At 40.5% G+C, this 18,049-nt stretch overlaps 3 protein-coding genes across 3 annotated transcripts; 1 reads left to right on the forward strand and 2 right to left on the reverse strand.

Annotated features, from left to right (window-relative positions):
• Positions 1 to 1,508: 1,508 nt before the first annotated feature.
• RB195_019048 (uncharacterized protein) lies at positions 1,509 to 2,231 on the reverse strand (the record flags this gene model as incomplete). Its single annotated transcript, XM_064186731.1, has 1 exon — positions 1,509 to 2,231. The coding sequence occupies one exon, from the start codon at positions 2,229 to 2,231 to the stop codon at positions 1,509 to 1,511; it is 723 nt and encodes a 240-aa protein (XP_064042612.1).
• A 1,906-nt stretch (positions 2,232 to 4,137) lies between these two features.
• Positions 4,138 to 17,183, reverse strand: RB195_019049 (uncharacterized protein; the record flags this gene model as incomplete). The annotated part of the gene is made up of 25 exons (XM_064186732.1): positions 4,138 to 4,179; positions 4,234 to 4,409; positions 4,481 to 4,577; positions 4,660 to 4,734; positions 4,784 to 4,906; positions 6,090 to 6,229; positions 6,291 to 6,379; positions 6,446 to 6,576; positions 6,640 to 6,793; positions 6,846 to 6,963; positions 9,970 to 10,061; positions 13,454 to 13,554; positions 13,641 to 13,841; positions 14,826 to 14,944; positions 15,048 to 15,168; positions 15,244 to 15,348; positions 15,449 to 15,535; positions 15,591 to 15,702; positions 15,763 to 15,845; positions 15,980 to 16,047; positions 16,138 to 16,278; positions 16,439 to 16,563; positions 16,663 to 16,766; positions 16,817 to 16,983; positions 17,087 to 17,183. The coding sequence occupies 25 exons, from the start codon at positions 17,181 to 17,183 to the stop codon at positions 4,138 to 4,140; spliced, it is 2,868 nt and encodes a 955-aa protein (XP_064042613.1).
• On the forward strand, positions 7,730 to 8,224 carry RB195_019050 (uncharacterized protein; the record flags this gene model as incomplete). Its single annotated transcript, XM_064186733.1, has 1 exon — positions 7,730 to 8,224. The coding sequence occupies one exon, from the start codon at positions 7,730 to 7,732 to the stop codon at positions 8,222 to 8,224; it is 495 nt and encodes a 164-aa protein (XP_064042614.1).
• Positions 17,184 to 18,049: the final 866 nt, after the last annotated feature.

Consider the following 18,049-nt stretch of genomic DNA (forward strand, 5'->3'; position numbering starts at 1 on the left):
CAGGCGAGGTGATAGGGCATGACCCTCTCGAATACGATTAAAAGTGAATTTAACAAAATGTAATGAGAAAAAAGCTCACATTATGTGCACACTGTTAGGTCTGGGAGATCGCCAATAACTTCGTCATAAGAGAACCAGAAGAAAAAGTTAAGATGGTTTTAAAGAGAAGAGAAAGTCGGGGTCATTTTGCCGTATTTCATTGTCATTGTCAAAGTCATTTTGCCGTATTTTTTTCCAATCTTTTTGGAATTTTGATGGCACAGAATTTGACATTTTCCGACTGTTTCTAGATTTGTCCCGTCTAAATATTGAGAGAACAAGACGGTCCGGGAAAGGAGAAATTCTGCACATAGAGGTTTTCTTGCGCCCTCCATCCCAATATACAGGTGATCTTTTTAAACGCTGTCCCATTTTTATAGAATGGAAAAAAAAATCGCCAAAATCCCAATTTTCGCTCACGCGCCGAAAAGTGAGTGATTTTGAATAAAATTCAATAACTATAAGTAACTCGGAGCGAAGCAAATCATCTCCCGTAGCTGAGTATTTTCTCTATCAGATACTGCATCAAACGTCCTCTAGGACCTCGCCGTTTCTTCAAATTTTTGATGGGATAGAGATGGGAAAATGCCATTTTTCTCATCTTTGTCCCATCAAAATTCCAAAAAGACTAGGAGATGAAAAATACAGCAAAACGACCACTTTTTAGGGCAAACTTTTTTTCTGTTAGAAACTACCTAAACTTTTCATTTAGTCCTCTTGTGACGAAATTATTCGCGATCTTCCAGACTTGACAGTGTGCACAGAATCTGAACTTTTGGTCATCAAATTTTGGTAGATTTACTTTTAAACTGTTAAGAACTGCGCAAAATTAAATTCTTCATTTTTTAGAAGTTGTTCCAAATTTCCATCTCTATCGCAAAAATTTTCCTTAGCCGGGAGTCGAACCTGCGAGATCAGTTGTCATATTGTCAAAATGTTGACACCTTTTTTCGCTTTTTCCTGTTCGCTGTTCATCTCTAAGTCGATTTATGCATCTCATCCTTTTTTGTTCAGTTTCACGATGTCTATGTACTTAATGCTTATTTACTCAATGCTCGATCGTCTCAATCCCAGAATAAATCTAACCTGGCCTGACGACAAGGGTGCATGAATGCCTAACAGTTAGCGGCTCACCTGTCTATCGTTGTTGTCGCTATCGTCTTAGCAGCTTGAACAATAAATTATTTCTTATGCTACATATTGTAATCTTGCGTCTTCATTTTTCCGGTGTTTTTATCACAAAAAAAAAAAATGCTTTCATCATTACTTCGTACAACAATTAAATGAGTTATTTTAAAAACATAGAATTAAGATAGTTTAAAACACTGTTCTTCTTTCTTTCAACAGAGCCCGAACTTGTCCAACAATATTGGCTTTTGAAAGTAAAAAAGTTCAGGAAGCTTCGTTCCAATTTTTTATCACCTTGGTCACCTCGACTCCCGCTGATCTTCGAACAGGTCGAGCAGGCGCTAATAATTCTTCCATTTGTCCCGATCGCGTGCCAGAGTAGCCCAGTGGTTCCTCCTTTCGGGTGGGACACGAAGAGCATCATAATTTTCTTTGAAGGATTTCGTTAAGAAATCTGACCATCGGGTCGGCGGTCTTCCTGTAGTGCGCTTAATATCGCGGGGAACCCAGTCGCTCACGGCTCTGGTCCAACGGTTGTCATCAAAGCGCATCACGTGTCCGGCCCACCTTATTTTACTTTCCTTGGCAAACGCGGCGGCGTCTCTAATCTTCGATCGCTGACGTAGGAGAGAACTTCGAATCCCGTCCCTCACTTGCGTGAAACGGGATACTCCTAGCATCACTCTCTCAATTGCGCGTTTAATGACGCTCACTGCGTTTTCTTCCTGGTTGCGAAATGCCCAGGTTTCCGAAGCATAAGTCAAAGCGGGATGTTCGGTGGTGTTGAAGAGGTGAGCACGGAGCCGGGTGTTCCTGGTCTTCTTCACTACATCCTCGCTGCTCTTGTACGCTCCCCAAGCCGCTCGTCTCCTGCCCAGCTCGGGGTCAGGTCGTTCATCATGTTCAATTCCCGACCTAGATAAACGTAGCTGGTGCATTCGGATATGTTCGTTCCGTTGAGTGAATGAGGCATCCGAGACCCATCCGTTTAGCATGAACATAGTCTTTTGTAGATTCGGCTGAAGACCGATGCATCCACATGTTTCGTCGAATTCGATCACCATTCGTTCCGCTAGGTGTTATCAGTACGATGTCATCAGCGAAGCACAAATGGTGTAGCTGCCGATCATCAACCTTCACTCCCATGTCGTCCCATTCCAACTTTCGCATTGCGTTCTCGAGGGTGGCTGTGAATATTTTAGGTGAGATTGTATCACTCTGTCGGACCCCCTCTTTACGTCGATGATGATGTTCTTGTAGAATGGCGAAATTCCATATCAATCAAGAGCTACTATAAGCGGGCCACGCCCATAACTACTTGAGTCGCAGTGAGGTCACCATAAGTGATCATCATCGGTGTGATGATAGTAGGGTCAAAACGACAACGAACAACCGCCATCCCCACCGCGCCGCTTCCTGTCCAACCACTTACGTGACTGTACCGTGCTTAATGTCGTTTTTACTCGGCTATAGTTTCCCTTCTGATTTAAAGGCAGCTAATTCATGTTGTGCGGCAACACTGAACTGATATTAAGTCATTCCCACTATTCTTGTATATTTTGTTTTGCTCCACAGTGTGTCATCTTAGACAGCAAATGCGACTTAGCTGAAATGGTCGACTTTTAATCCCACTTTACTTCGTTGACGTGTACCCAGAGTCGAGCTAATAAGACTATTTTGGCTGGGAGTTCCTCGGTGAAGGAGGATTCAGAGCCATCAGTGCCTTTGAAGAATGGAATGTGTGCGGTAATAGGAACATTAGTCGCAGCGGGAAGAATAGAGTTTGAGTTGTTCTGGTCGCTGTAAAGAGTGTTCATATTCCGGATTCACCGACAGGTTACATTTTGTTTGCATCCACTGCAGCACTTCAGTAGAACACGATCGGTTATGAACACAAGAATTGATGAAGTTCACTACCTCAGCCATTATGCATTGCAAGAAAACGAATTCTCTGCAGATATTGAACAAGCTTTAAAAACAACGTTCAAGAGGATTCCCAACGTTATCTCATTTTCTCTCCATTAGTAGATGAAATGTTGGTTGAGGTGTTTGGGATGTCGTTCCTAACTAATAATGCCAGTACCACGCTCCTAGCCGATACGCTCCACTGAAGCGGCTCGAGAGAATCCGCGTACGCGATTGCGTACGTGCTTCATTTCGTTTTGACCCTACTATACAAAGCACTCCATACCGAATATAAAAATCAGATCCTCTATAGTGAGGCCGAAACGGCATGAAGCACGTACGCAATTGCGTACGCGACTTCTCTCGAGCCACTTCGGTGGAGCGTAGTGGCTAGGAGTCTGGTGAAACCCTTGCTGGCACCACCCATCGCTGGAGTTTGCGACGGTCCCAACTCAAATCCCCAACGGTTATAACTGCTGCCTCCACCGCGCCGTTTTAAGTGCGTACGTAAATGCACCGCAGCTACACTCGTGATTCATGTCGTTTTGACCCGACTATAATATAGATGATAAATTCAAAGACTCCTGAATACTTGGCCGCGGTGAAGATCACTAATCATGGATCGAAAGTTAGACTATTGTAACAGGTAATCCTCAAATCGTACTTTGCTGTGATTGCTTGCTAATAGTTCTCGTGTTGTGGAGTACACAGTTAATGCGGTTTCAATTGCATACACAGTGTTTTGCTGTGGTGTCTTCGCAATACCCTTCAAAACCCTACAAAGTACATCCCTTTTCAAACAAATACTATAATTCTAATTGAACACGACAAGGAAATGCAAAATTTGCAAGCAAAATGAAAAAATTGTAACCTGAATATGGAAGGCACCGCTTCGCCACCTCTAAAACTTTACCTGTCGGCCTCGCACATCGACAACTGGTAGAAAACTGAATTGTACAAAGTACCATGAAGAAAATTATTATCACATCTGATATCCTCCGTAGAACGAAAATAACAATCAAGAGTAAAAATAAATAAATAATTTCAAAGAAGAACAAGGTTCATTCACACCATCACCGCCCTTCGTTCTCGCTGTGCAATATTAATCTAAAAGACACATTACAGTGGAAGATAACAGAAGGTAGTATATCTTCCGATTACCTTGTCACCAAGGGTGAGGGCCATGCCTTGGCTCTTCGCTCGGATCCGGATATGTCCTACTATCGGTGATCCTTCGTCGAAGGGAGACGCCTTTTCGATAGAAACGTTGGCTAGAGCATCTTCACCAAATATGGAGTGAGCACATAAATTGGCGGCCAAAAAACCACAGTCGCCTTCTGAATGGAACAATCTCCTCAGAGTGTGTCAAACTCGCGTCTTTAAGGAAACATATATTGACTACGCGAACCTATAGCAGCATCGCCTGTTAAAACCTTCATATTCGTGACAGAAGACAAATAGTGCAAAAACTCTCGCAAGTCGGTTATTGGAGTATTAACGGTCACCTGTGGAAGTCAAAATGAGATAATTTGAACAACACGATGATGGGATGCAAAAATTGAAAAAGATTAAAGAATTGAAAGCCACCTTGTTCTCCCATTCAAAATCGAACCACATCTGCCTGAACTCGGCATCACTAACATTGCCAGGTACGATATAGTCCTAAAGAAAGCAATTAAGGAACAACTACCATGCGATATGTGATACCCACCATTATGTCAATTTTGATGTCTTGCAAATATACGCAATTTCTGTCAGAAGTTGAACCGCGAACGTCATACGAGATAGTTGAGAAAATCACTCCATTTTCAGTTGAAGCGACTTTTACAGTAGCCTGCAAATTAGAGTATGATTGTACCTACGACATAGATTAAGGAAAAGTAAGGTAAAGAGCACTCGCTGAATTGAGGAATAAACTGTGGGAGTTGTTTTTTTTAGGTTTAGAAATGGATATACTACACCGTTCAAAGAGGAAACTGGAGTGAGACAAGGGGCCGTGGAGAGACCCTTTCTGTTTAACTTTGCCGTAATGACATAATGCGTACATAACTCAAAGTCTGATGCGGTCTGTAATTGACTTCAAGTGGTGCGGTGGAGTTAGAGGTCGCGATCGAGACCGGGCCTTCGCTTGCTGTCACCGAACTACAGAGACGAGTGAGAGTCCGATGTCGAGCGTAGCCGCTAGCTTCACCGTGCTACTTCCATCCGCTTACGCAACAGCACCACGGCTCAGGTAATTTGACCCGATTGTAACAGCAACATAGAAGCATAGAATTTGTAGCAAACAGCCTTTGGAATTAGTGTGGATGTAGCGCAATAATATGAAGTTCCGCTGCACTGTCTATACTATAATTCGAGCTTTTCACCTCTTCGAGGTCGACATATTGGCATCACAGTTGGGAAAATAAAGACACTGATCCGGTACATGGGCTGACTCCAGCAGGTCACTGTATAGACTAAGTGCATGTTAATAAACCTCAAACGATTCCATGACCATAACAAAGAAAACATATTCCAAAAGGATATTACCTTTCGAAAGTCCTACATACTGAATAATCGAGCATTTCTTTTCCTTCGCCATGCAAGCTGTTTTTACTACTTAAGAAGTTACCTGTTTTGGGTCACTCCTTATGTAATAAAAGCAATTGCGTGCTGATCATTTTTGTGTCATAATATTGTTGTTTACCATAAAACTTTATAATAATATTCGGTTGGTACTCAGTTCAGAAATGCGGTAAATTTGCTGTGTATTAGTAAGACGACAAACTTGCTTGAGTACGTGAGACAGCTCCTTATCTACTCTCAGTCTATCCTTCAACAAAAGGCTGCTCATATCTTAAGCAGAGAAAAAAAGATACACAAACTGTTCTTACGTTGCATTCATCAAGTGAACAGTGAAACACATCCCACGCGTACAGACACGATTTAAAAGTGCAAACACGTGCTCGAAAGGAATAAGCAGGTAGATTACCCACAGAAAAAGTTACACAGCTAAAGTGAACCGAAGGCAAATGTACCTTGATGTTGGCAAAGTCCGCAGGAGCCAGTGTAATTGGGGTAGGCTTATCAACGAGTTTCAAATCTCCCACAGTAGATAATTCCAGCGAAACGTTTTGCAATGTGTCAGCCGTTTGATTTACAATCAGCATGTCAAGCACTATTGAACAATAAAGATGAACATAACACCTATCTAGGACATAAACAATTAGAAAATATACCAATATCGTATTGGTTGACACTGACATATGCCTCTGCATAGATAGGATCGGAGAAACCAGCAAGTTGAATGACTTTGCCCAGCTTTGAACTGCAAATGTAACAACAAACATGATTGAAGCACGGAGGTCCAATGTATAGAACAGTAGTCTCTGACCTCGAAAAATCAAACTTTTGTGTTTTCGGAGCTGTTCCAAGAGCTTGGGACAAAGAGAGATCGAACAGGTTTTCACCTATGCTTGCATCTGCTCGTGCGCTTAATTGCGTAAACATAATAGTCTTATCAACCTGCAAAGCAAACATTATAACATCTTAAGAAAGATCACGAAACATATATGGCATTTAGTTCACCTCTACGACGTTCTTCTTTTTTGTAGAGAATTCATCGGTTTTATCTTGCTGACGACTCGCTAACATCAGCTCGAGGCTATCCTTGCACCTTTCGATGAAAATGTCATCAAGATATGTACATCCTTGCGCCAGTAACTTGATCGCTGTTCCCATTCTATACAGAAAATAACAGTTAAAAGCGGCTGAACCAGAAATCATCGACGAACCTGTCCAAATCATCTTCGGTAATATTCTGTTTTGCTAAACCACTTCTGCCGAGGTTAATTATCGACGCAAGGATGAACATACATTCGCCACGGAAACGATTAGCGCGTTGTGATCCCACTGCAAACACATAGATCAACTCATAAATTCGCATTTTCTAAAATTATACAAGTAGTTGTTACAGGCAAGTGAGGCGGAGTGTTATGCGGGTACCAAGCGGTAAAAGATCCCCATAGAATCTATGCGATTAAGAGTTTAATACCGTGCTAACCACGCCTTTCATCACTTCGGAGTCTATCAATTGGAACTGGATTTGCTTGGACTTAACTTAGTACATAGCGGTTCCAATCACTGCATGGACCGCAAGCAAATTTATGAACCTCAATCAATTCTGAACTGAAACTTATTATTATTTATTTTATTCTCATTTCGCCCTCTCATCTCATTAAGAATCATCTCATGAAAGAAAGTAAAAATAAAGAAACTACAGCATAACATGTCATTTGCTTATGGTTCGGCACAAATGTTGAGGATAGATCTGATATTATAGTATTTCAATAATATTTAAGACGCAAAACGAACACAAGTGTATATTATAAAAAATATCGACAGATTTTCGAGACCTCGAACGGGAATCGGGGTGGACGGACAACCGATAGAACTCGTCGATGAGTTTTGTTACCTGGGCTCTACGCTGAAGAACAACGGCAGCCACGAGAGAGATGTTCGGCAAAGATGCGCTAAGGCGACTTCTGCATTTAACTCCTTAACGAAATGCCTGTGGTCGACCACCATCACCAACGAAGTCAAGCTGCGAATCTACCCATCCGCAATTCGCCCTATCATGATGTACGGATAGGAGACTTGAGTAGCACCATCAACGGTTATGGAGCGGCTTGATTGCACGGAACGAAAGCTGCTTAGACGGCTACTTGGTTACTCTTGGCCTAGGGTATGTCACAATGAAGATCTTTACGCAGAAATTGATGTGGTATATCGGCGGATGACGCATGGAAGACATCAACATCTTGCACCGCCATCGAAAGTGGCTAAAGTAAATCGTCTTCGCTTCTTTGGTCATATATTAAGGAGACCGGCAGATCGCCTTGTTCAACGAGTTCTGAGGAGTTCGCCGGGTTCGAGCTGGAAGAAGCCACCTGGCCGAAAACGGAAGTTCTGGACTGAGATGGTGAAAGAGGACCTGAGGACACTCGGCGTGGATAGGCAGTTCAGGCGGGACGTAAGGTTTCGCAGAATATGGAATAGCGACGAATGGATTGATTCTTTGCAAGCTCTCGCAGAAGATCTAGAAGATTGGGCAGAGCTGTGTTCAAGGACGGCACACCTCGGCGAAGATGCGGGTAACCGCGTCAGGCGATGAAATCAGCCCGCCGATTAAGTCAAGTAAGTAAGTCATCGATAGATGAGGTAATTCCGCATTTTCAAGAAAGACCTTGAAACAAAAATTGTCCAAAAAACTGCAAAAAAAAACACAAGGTTGTTCATCTCTAGCTTCTTTTTATGACTTCATATGCGCCGCACATAACATATTTGATCTGTTGCCCTCTTTCGCGGCAAAAAGATGAAACATAAACCAAGTTCAATCACATAGCCGTATCATTCGATACTCCATAACTTCTCTGTCCTCATAAAAAGCTCCGGAGATGGCTTACTCAATCTTTTCATATTAATATTGTTTCCTTCAGGAAAAAAGTCGGAACAGAGTGTCCTATGTCCTATTCTTGCGAATCAGGGATAAAATATGAGACAAGAATAATAGGAATGAATAATTCTCGGTGAAAAATGAGTACTTGTCACTTGTACCGCTCTGCGATCTATAATTGCCTAATATTGTGTGCATAACATCATCAAATGTGACATCGTCGCTGGTGATCCCACACAGCAATACCCATTCCTTGATGCACAAGGACAGGCAGCGGGCAGCGCGACAAGATCCGGTCGCACATCCAGAGAAACACATCCAGAGTCACATCCAGAGTACGTAAAACTAGTTTCAATAAGCACGGCTTCCGTTTTCACTACTTTGAACGATTATCGTAACTATGATCCAGGAGAGCGGGAGACTTGACAGAGTAAACGCGAGATTATCCCAATCAATCACTATTCAGATCTCTGAAAACGGCGAAAAAGCCAGAGTCAGGCTAATAAAGGCTCCATCTAAAAAACCATGATAGAAAACATCTTAGACAAGCGTTCTGATGTTCCTCTACTTACTAACTCCCAACTTGCGAATTATTTTCAGACATCAGAATGAAGAGAACCGCAAGAAAGAAAGAAAGCATGTGTTTAGTTAATATCATATTTATGGATGTGAATCTTAATACGGTATGGTGCTACGTAAAATTATGAATAAAGACATATCAGAACGTAAACCGTTCGTAACAAGAAGATCGTCTGCACTTGTGAAGTGTTTTTAACAAATAAACATCTCATGGAATTGATAAAACATGAAGTTTTGCTTGATTGTGTTTAACTGTTGTTCGTTCACCTTAGTGCAACTATATTGATCATGGGCAAATTCCGCTTAACTACCAATAGTAATTTTTCGAGTGTAGAAGTAAAGTAGAATCAGCAAAGTAGAATCTGGTGCGAAATTGGAACGAATTCATTGATGTATTTCTTTGATTGTTCTTCTAAAATTGCCCATCTAAATATTTTATCCATCCATTTCTTCGACAAAGAGACCATCTTGCAGCGAAGCAGCGTCATTTTTACGAGAAGCATGAAATTTTGCATAGGTACAGTACACGAATTACTGTTGCGTTGTTGCGACCATAACGATTATGTATGCGTTACTTCAACTTAGACTTGTAGCCCTATATTTTATTCCAAAAGCCCACAGTATACTCTAGGACAGCAAATAGCAACTACAGTTTTCTAGCAAGTCTATATCGCTTCTTATAACTGACTTCCAACAAAGAATACCGTGAATAATCAGCGCAAAGATAAACGCTATTTTTCGCGATTTTTAAACATAGGAGACGTAGTCCAAAGAAATTCCACTAATCTTTGCTAAACTTGCGATTCGTACTTCAGAGTTTAGAAATTTGAAAATAAAAAAACACATGAAACCCTAGAAGAAAAGACTTTTGAAGACCACCTCACCTCCATTGTTCTTAGTAAAGTGTTCGGCAAGTTTGCTCAGCACTGTAGCAAGAGATGCACCAAGGAAGAAATCACCGTCAAGTAGGAACTGCCTAGAGCATTATAAAGTTAGAAGATCAAGAATTACATTCCGATAGAAAATTAGTTCTACAGCTACAGCGAGAAAGCATTTATGCCACCGCAAAATAATAGGTTTCTGCGAAAAATTAACTCAAGGCGATTGTATTCACAGTGCCATAAAGGCTAAACATTAACAAATCGATTCAACGAATTCATAGTGTATTCGGCAAAAACGCCTCTAACAATGCAGTATTCTTTTTACGTGCTGTCGTAATATCAATGATCTTTCTCCGCATTCACAAGAAGTTAAAACTTGATCAATCTTCTGTCCAGTCTATTTGCATTTCTCAATCTTGATACAGAGATAAAAATGGTTTCGCAGCGACACGAAGGTACTACACCCGGCGTAAAACCTATTGCATCGGGTTGACCCGTTGCGTCCTCGGTGACGGTTTGCTCTAAAGCTACCCCAAAAGCGCGAAAAGCTTGTCGGAGGTCATTTTCTTCTCATTTTTTGCAGTTTTAATGCCTTTATTTTTCGTGACATACTTGATTTTTCGAGCGGTAAATCATGATTGGATTGCGTATTCTCTGTGAATACTTCTTACATTGGTGTTAGAGTTTGTTTTGGTCCTATAGTGTTAGTTTAGTATAAATTTTAGTTGTAGGAATTTAATGACCTAATTGTGTTTTTTTGCACTTGCGCACGGTTAGCATTCCTCATAATCGAAGTACTAAGGGGATCCTTTTCGCTGGTCTAGGCTTTCTGGAATCGAATTGGAACCATTGCGAACTACGGTGGATGGGTGAATGGATTCTGGGATTTTATTTGGACAATGATTACGAAACACGATCATGTAATCATGTACCACCCACAAGAAGAAAGGAAGTGAAGGAAAATCCAATAGTTGGGAACTAAAATCTTAGAGGCATCCTAACAACAGAGCAAACGATAAAACTAATGGACAAGATTTGCTAAGACTGCGTAATTCTCCACATGCAGTACTACACTTTAAAAGGAAAACTACGAAAAACAATAACAAGAGACTTCCTCAAAGATTATCTCTCATCGAAGTCGCGACACGTCACATAGATACACGTTTTGCACCGACTACAACGCGAGCATAGGGCCATGTAAATCTACCTAAACGCTTGCGCGAGTGGTCGCGTTGCGGGGGGTTGGCTCGCTGCAAGCTCTGCTGCATCTCGGTCTCCATCACACGTGTGAGGAAAGTCCGTGGTTACGAGCATTTCTTTTGATTTACCAGTGAAGATAGATGATTCCCAATATCTGTCAAAGCAATAAACAGAATCTTCTTCCACTACTTGTGAACTTTCCATAGCTGAGGCACTTGACCTTTTTCTTGGAATCTACGCCACTTTACTATTTGCTAAAGATTGTTGTCTAAAGGTTCTTTATCAATAGAACGAATTTGTTTCGTGAACACGGTGCTGAGGAGTTTCTACGCTAAAGAGTTTCCGGGAGCATTCCTGCTCAGGTCCAATGAAAACCAAAAGAATCTTTGAGAGCATTCTTCTTTGCCGACTGTTTTCATGAATCTAAATTCTTATTGTTTTAATGAATACAAATCGTACGGCTTAACCAGTGTTCAATGTTGAAATCGTAATACTAATTCAATTATGTATTAGTTTCCACAAGATTTTCCAGATACAATCTGATGCCCACTTAAAATAAGTTTCAGCTCAGTGATTCTCAAACCTTATATTTGTGTTAAGATCCGACTTCTCTTCCACTCAATTTGTTTTAGATGGTTCATCCTCGAATCATTATATACCGCAAGGAACATATTTGTACATAGAAGAATAATATGGATAGCCATACAGTATGTAACTTTCAGACTGATGCATAATTCAAGTTCACATATTTTTGGTTAAGACAGACAAAAAAACGTACGAAAAAGGGTATTTCTAAGAGAGAGATTGAATGGATGACCACAAGCAAATGATTCTTGGATGTAGCAAAGAACGACCTCAGTAGATGACATTTTTTATCAGCAGATTAGTGGACTAACGCTGAAAGCTGCGGAGGCAAGACTTACTGAAGTTGTGTTGATGTTGTGTGCAAGACATCAGATGAAAGTTAGTAGGTATTGAATGCAGATCTATGCTCACAGTAGTACTTCTAGAAACAACAGCTTAGTGTACCTGTGGTAGGTAACAGTAAACAGCAGAAGTGGTGATGACCCCTCCACTCACTATTCAAGTTCCAAATATTTCCATTTAAATCAAAACGAATTCGCAACATGGCTTTAGCTAAGGGTCTCAACACCGCCAATCCAGCGTGCTGCTACGCGACCGTCCGCGCAGCAGTTTAAGTAGATATGCATAAATTGCGCCCGCAAGAATGTCTTGCGGAGTAAGGAGAGAGATGCTGTAAACACTTTCCACCCTTTTTGCAGACCTTACAACACCTCTTCCTGACTAAATACGCGAACCTATTTGGTAGAATATTATTTTTAAAAAAACAAAAAAAAAACTCGGAGATTATAGAAGGAAATTTTGCTGAATAGCAAGACCGAATGTAGCAGTGTAACAGCTGTCAAACCAAGATAACGTAGCGAAGAAACCAGCACTACAAAAAATAAATCACTATAAAATGTTTTAGTATTTGCATGAACTAATCGTTTGGAGCTTCAGTTTATTTTTATAAACAAAATTCAGTTTAATTGATCTCTCCGAGAACATATATATCAACCGAAGGATGGCTGCGCTAATTTTAAAAACATCAAATTTTGAAGAAAGAGACTACAGAATTTACGATTGGAAGCACAGATCTGCGTCAGCGATACTTCGAAAAGTGAATCATCTTGCATCTTGCCGCTCATTTTTAGTCACATTGAAACAAAATAGACCGTTATGCGTCATTGTATCATCCGATAAACCCGCTAAAAACGTAATTATTATAAAGTCATCGGTTACAAAATGTATACGAATTTCAAAATGAAAACAATATAACATACTATAATACACTATAATGCAACATACAAAGCACTCCATACGAAATATAAAAATCAGATCCTCTACAGTAAGGTCAAAACGACATGAAGCACAATTGCGTACGCCGCTTCTCTCAAGGCGCTTCGGTGGAGCGCAGCGGCTAAGAATCCGGTGAAACCCTTGCTGGCGCCACCCATCGCTGCAGTTTGCGACGGTCCCAACTCAAATCTCCACGTTTACAACTGCTGCCTCCTCCGCGCCGTTTTAAGTGCGTACGTAAATGCACCGCAGCTGCACTCGTGATTCATGTCGTTTTGACCCGACTATATGACCACGACCTCAATAACTGGCCCGCGAATACACTCATAGAATACCGTTTCCTGCTCAACTATTGAAAGCCTAACAAAGAAATAATTAAAAGAATATGTTAGAGCAAAAAAACTTTCCAACAGCACGGAACACAAACCTGAGAGGGGGTTTTTCCTTATTGACAGCTTTGGCTGAGACAGAAAGAGCCGACTGTGTTGCATAAGTTCCGTCTGCAGTTACAAGCCGTTTGACATCGGACTAAAACTAGCTACCATCGCTACAGCAAAAATAAAAAAAAAATAAATAAAAAAAGCAAAAATAGCAACTACTTGAAAAATTATAACCTTCTTCCCAGTCGTCTCTTCCTGCGTTGGTTCGTCGCCCTCCAACAGCCGTATCTCGCTTTCCACAATTGGAAGCTCACCCAGCGAAGATTTTATGAGACGCAAAACCGATAACGCAGAAGAATCGCTGTCACAATACGTTCCAAGAATCCATAAAGCTGCCATGAACACTTTCGGTTTGCGAATGGAAGGAAGACCTTCCTGTAAAAAAAAAATTAAAAACTGATCCTAAATAAAGACATTAAAAGAACTCTAATATGAGAAAACAATGTCCTCAATTTAGAACTGGTTAATGTTCGCGTTCTTTTTTCTTTGAAACTGCTAAGGCAACATACATGCCTTATCACCCTAGATTATTTCGTTACTACTGATTTCTTATTTATTGAAAAACTTACTTTCTCAACATTTTCATACTAGCCTGAGGAAAGAGTTTGCAGAAAGCTGCTTTTATGATCCCACCGAATTTTGATCTCAGTCTCGACTATTTGCACGTAGAAGTTCCTTTACATGTCACGATTTTCATAGACATTTTACATGTTCTGGATAAAACAATTCATATTCATTTTCTTTTCCGTTGTTCAATGATCAGGATTCTATGAAACTGCACATTCCAATTGCTTTGTCACAGCAAGAACATGGGGAACACCTTGTCCTAGAGAACTTTAGGACGAATTTCAAGCACGAAAACGGAAGAGATAGCAATTGAATAGCTGCTATCTGCCCTTACCTTAGTTTCTCAGTTAAAAGTAAAGTGGAATCAAAGAAGAAATCGACTAATTATTACTCTACTTAAGAGTGACCAACTAATTTTTCGACTGATCAGCGATGAACACTGCGGCTGGTGGAGCCGGCAGAAAATGAAAATTACGAGATTTCAGGACAGGTAGCTACTAGTCACTATGCCCCTGTTATGTGTTTTCTTTTCACCTAACTATAAAATACTGTGGCTATGCTGTGGCCACGATAGGAAGTGTTTATAATCGGTAAATAGTTGAAGTTCAAGTGTAAAAAGTTAGAACATGCAAAATCAGATTAGATTCATAAGTGAGAATTTCAGAATATGCTCTGAAAATCTTCGACAATGACACAATAATGGGGTCTTCGCGTGTTATATTCTCAGTACAGGAACGTAACAAAGCCAATTCAAAAAATCAACTATAGACTCAAGAATGACTTTTCACTTACTTGTAAAGAGTGAAGTATAGTTTCCTTTAAATGGGGAAGCTTATGAACGGCTTCGCGAACAAAGAGTAACACGTACTGCGCTGCAACTTCGTTTTCGTCGGAAAGAAACTCCATTAGAACTTAAAACAAACGGACATTAATCAAAACTCGAAGAGTGCATGAACAAAGAATGCACAATGACAGAATTTTATGAATTAAGATTGAAAATATGGAGGAGTAGACCTGGTACGATAGATGGAGCAACATCAGGAAACTTGATTGTCGCAGAATGAAGAGTTTTCACAAGAGCTTGTCGATATCTTCCCGCTTCTTCAGCAGGCTCAGAGGTCGACTTAGCAATTTCCTGTTATGAAGAAACGATGAGTCTGAAGCTCCCTCCCCACCCGAAAAAAGAGCACTAGGCCTGATGCAACTCAACCTTCTTCAAAAACATGACCATATCTTCAACGTTTCTGCTGGATACCAGATCCAATGCGAGATTCAGTGTTTTCTGACGAACATCAAGTCCAGGAGAAGATAACACCTGAGCAATAGTAAGAATGTGCAAAATAATCTCGTTGTAGCTCAAATACATTCCAAATATTATAACATTGGAATAAATTACGTAGAGGAAAACAACCTACTCTTAGAATATCCATGACCAATTCTTGCAGAACCTTCTCGTGCGAAGGAGTTTGGCGGAGGTCCATAAGCCGATCAAGAACGATAAGCTCAAAGAAAGAAGAAACAGTGAAAGATGACAAATTAATGGTAAGCCGACGATACCTTAACATTATTATCGCTTTCTTTCACAATGAGGTCTATATATGCCTGAGCAGCAGCTTTTACAGCAGCAGGAGCTGCAGAAAGTGTGACAAGAGTTCCAGCCGCCTCGTACCTAAGATTGGAATAGACTGGTAAAAACTGGAAGAAAAACCAAGTTTAGAGGTGAGTTTACCTGACGGCAGCAGAAGAAGATTGCAGCAAGTTATACACGCAGCGAATAAAACGCGACCTCTCAGCAGGGTTTGCATGACACACCTTAAAATTACCATTTTGAAACCTACATTTTGTTTCACGTGAATCACACAACATTTTTCATCTAAAAGAAGGGCAAACCTACACGATATTACGGAAGAAAGAGATGAACTAACGTTAAAAAAAAGAAAGATCACCTTGTAGATCAATTCAACGATGATGAGCTGTAAAATGTCTCCGAACTGAGCAACCTGGTCGATGCAACCTGAAGAAACCAAATTAGAGAAGAAAGGAAACCCACACTGTCAGGCATGAGAAAGAAGTATGATGTGTAAAACTTTCATTTTCACCTCACCTGACAGATAGTCAAGTGCACGAGCTTGATCAACGTGCAGTAACATCATGAACGCGTTTCTTTTACACGATGCATCTTGTTCGCCTTCCAAAAAGTTGGACACTAGCTCTGGCGCATCAGGAATCAAGAACTCAAAATTCCCTGGAAGATAGGACGTCTATAAATTAATTGCCCTGTGACGGCAAAAAGTACATACGCTATGATGCAATGTTGGATGCAGTTTTGTTGATTTCACCAAAAATTTAAATTGCTCATTTTAGTTTTGCCAACGGACTACAACCTCCGCGATGATACAACTTACGATAAATAGTGAAGATTGCACATACAGCATTTCTACGAACATAGGAGTGACGATGTTCAAGACATCCAATGATTGAAGGCATCAAAGGCTCAAGAAGTTCAGGTTCTTTCAATTTGCACAAAAACCTGAAACATACAAAACATACCTATTGTACGTACTTTACAAAAAAAAAATCATTTAAAAGAAAGTGCGTAGGATGTGTAGTGTCGAAATAGAAATTCTACCTGAGGGTTGAGCCGCGAACAAATTCGTTCGGATGTTGGAGATCTTTTCTATACGCATCACACACTAGAATCATCTCTTGAAGTAGCTTTCCTTGCGCATTCGTCTGCAAGATAATGGAGTAAGATTTAGAAAGCCTCAACGCTGCACACGTACCTTCGGCACTACTTCCCAGAAAATTAACAGTGTTTTTTTCAATGTGTGGTCAGCTGACGGCAGCAGAAATCTGATCACATACATAAGAATCCCTTGCCCAACTTTCTCTCCATTCTGGATCATGTAGATCAACTTTTTCAGAGCGTCTGTCTTCTCCTTGTCAGTTCCTTAAAAACCAAAAACGTTCACTGCACTGGACTGAACCATTTTTGGCTTCTTATTTTATTACTGATCTTCTTACTATTTCCACTCATCTAATTATGGCATCACCTTTCTCGAACTTCTCCTTTAGCTGTGCTTCATTGAACAAGTCTGCATCTGTAGGGACATGAATTAGGGTGTAGCAAGGTAATTCTCCGGAACTCATTTGCAGTACCCACTAGTTGAAGAACCTGAAAAGGGCGAAAGAATGCCAGGACTAGGGGGAACTTCCAGCTTTCTTTTCAGAAGACGCATACGCAAAAGAAGCGCATGAACAAAAAACAACACTCAGCAATCAGCACAAATCAAACTTAGCGGTAGAAAAAGAAATAGGCACGAATTGGAGTAGCTCCACAACAAAACTAACTCCATTATCGCATCATTATCATTATCGTCGAAACTTTCCATTATGTTGTCTATAGAAAAGGAAAAAACCCTTAGACTTCTTTTATTTTTGCTTTTTTTAAACCTATTTTTCCTATATGCTAGTGCATTAGTACGGTCACATACTATTAAAGAAGTCCTTTTTCCTTAGTTTGGTCGTTGTTTTGCTCCTAGAACGCTTCTAGGATCTTAGTTTACAAGGATTCAAATTCTGTCCTTTTTGTGCACAAAATCACGCGCAAAAAAGACACAATTTGAATCTTGCCATCTTGCAATATGGAGAAGAACCATCTTTACCAGTTCAGAGATTTCTCCTGATTCTAGGACACCTCAAAGACTTCACTTTGCAGGAGTTATATTTGTGCCCTCTTCTTGTTTAATTGTGGCTTAATTATGCATAGTTAGCCTTCTTGCAGGAGAAATTTTGGAATTTTATTAAATGCCGATTACAGCAAACACTAAACAAGCACCACTACACAAAACAAGGAAAAGAAATTAATGAGGAAGCACTTCGAAAAGACTATATAAGCCTACTGCTACTACCCTACTCAGGCATTACTGCACGAAAAACAATGAAGCATGAGAAACAAAAGTTAAAAATTTCTGGTAACTTTCCGCATGCTCTAGAGAAAGCTCTCTGTATACCTA

Source organism: Necator americanus, chromosome II (genome assembly GCF_031761385.1).
Source record: "Necator americanus strain Aroian chromosome II, whole genome shotgun sequence".
NCBI lineage: Eukaryota > Metazoa > Nematoda > Chromadorea > Rhabditida > Ancylostomatidae > Necator > Necator americanus.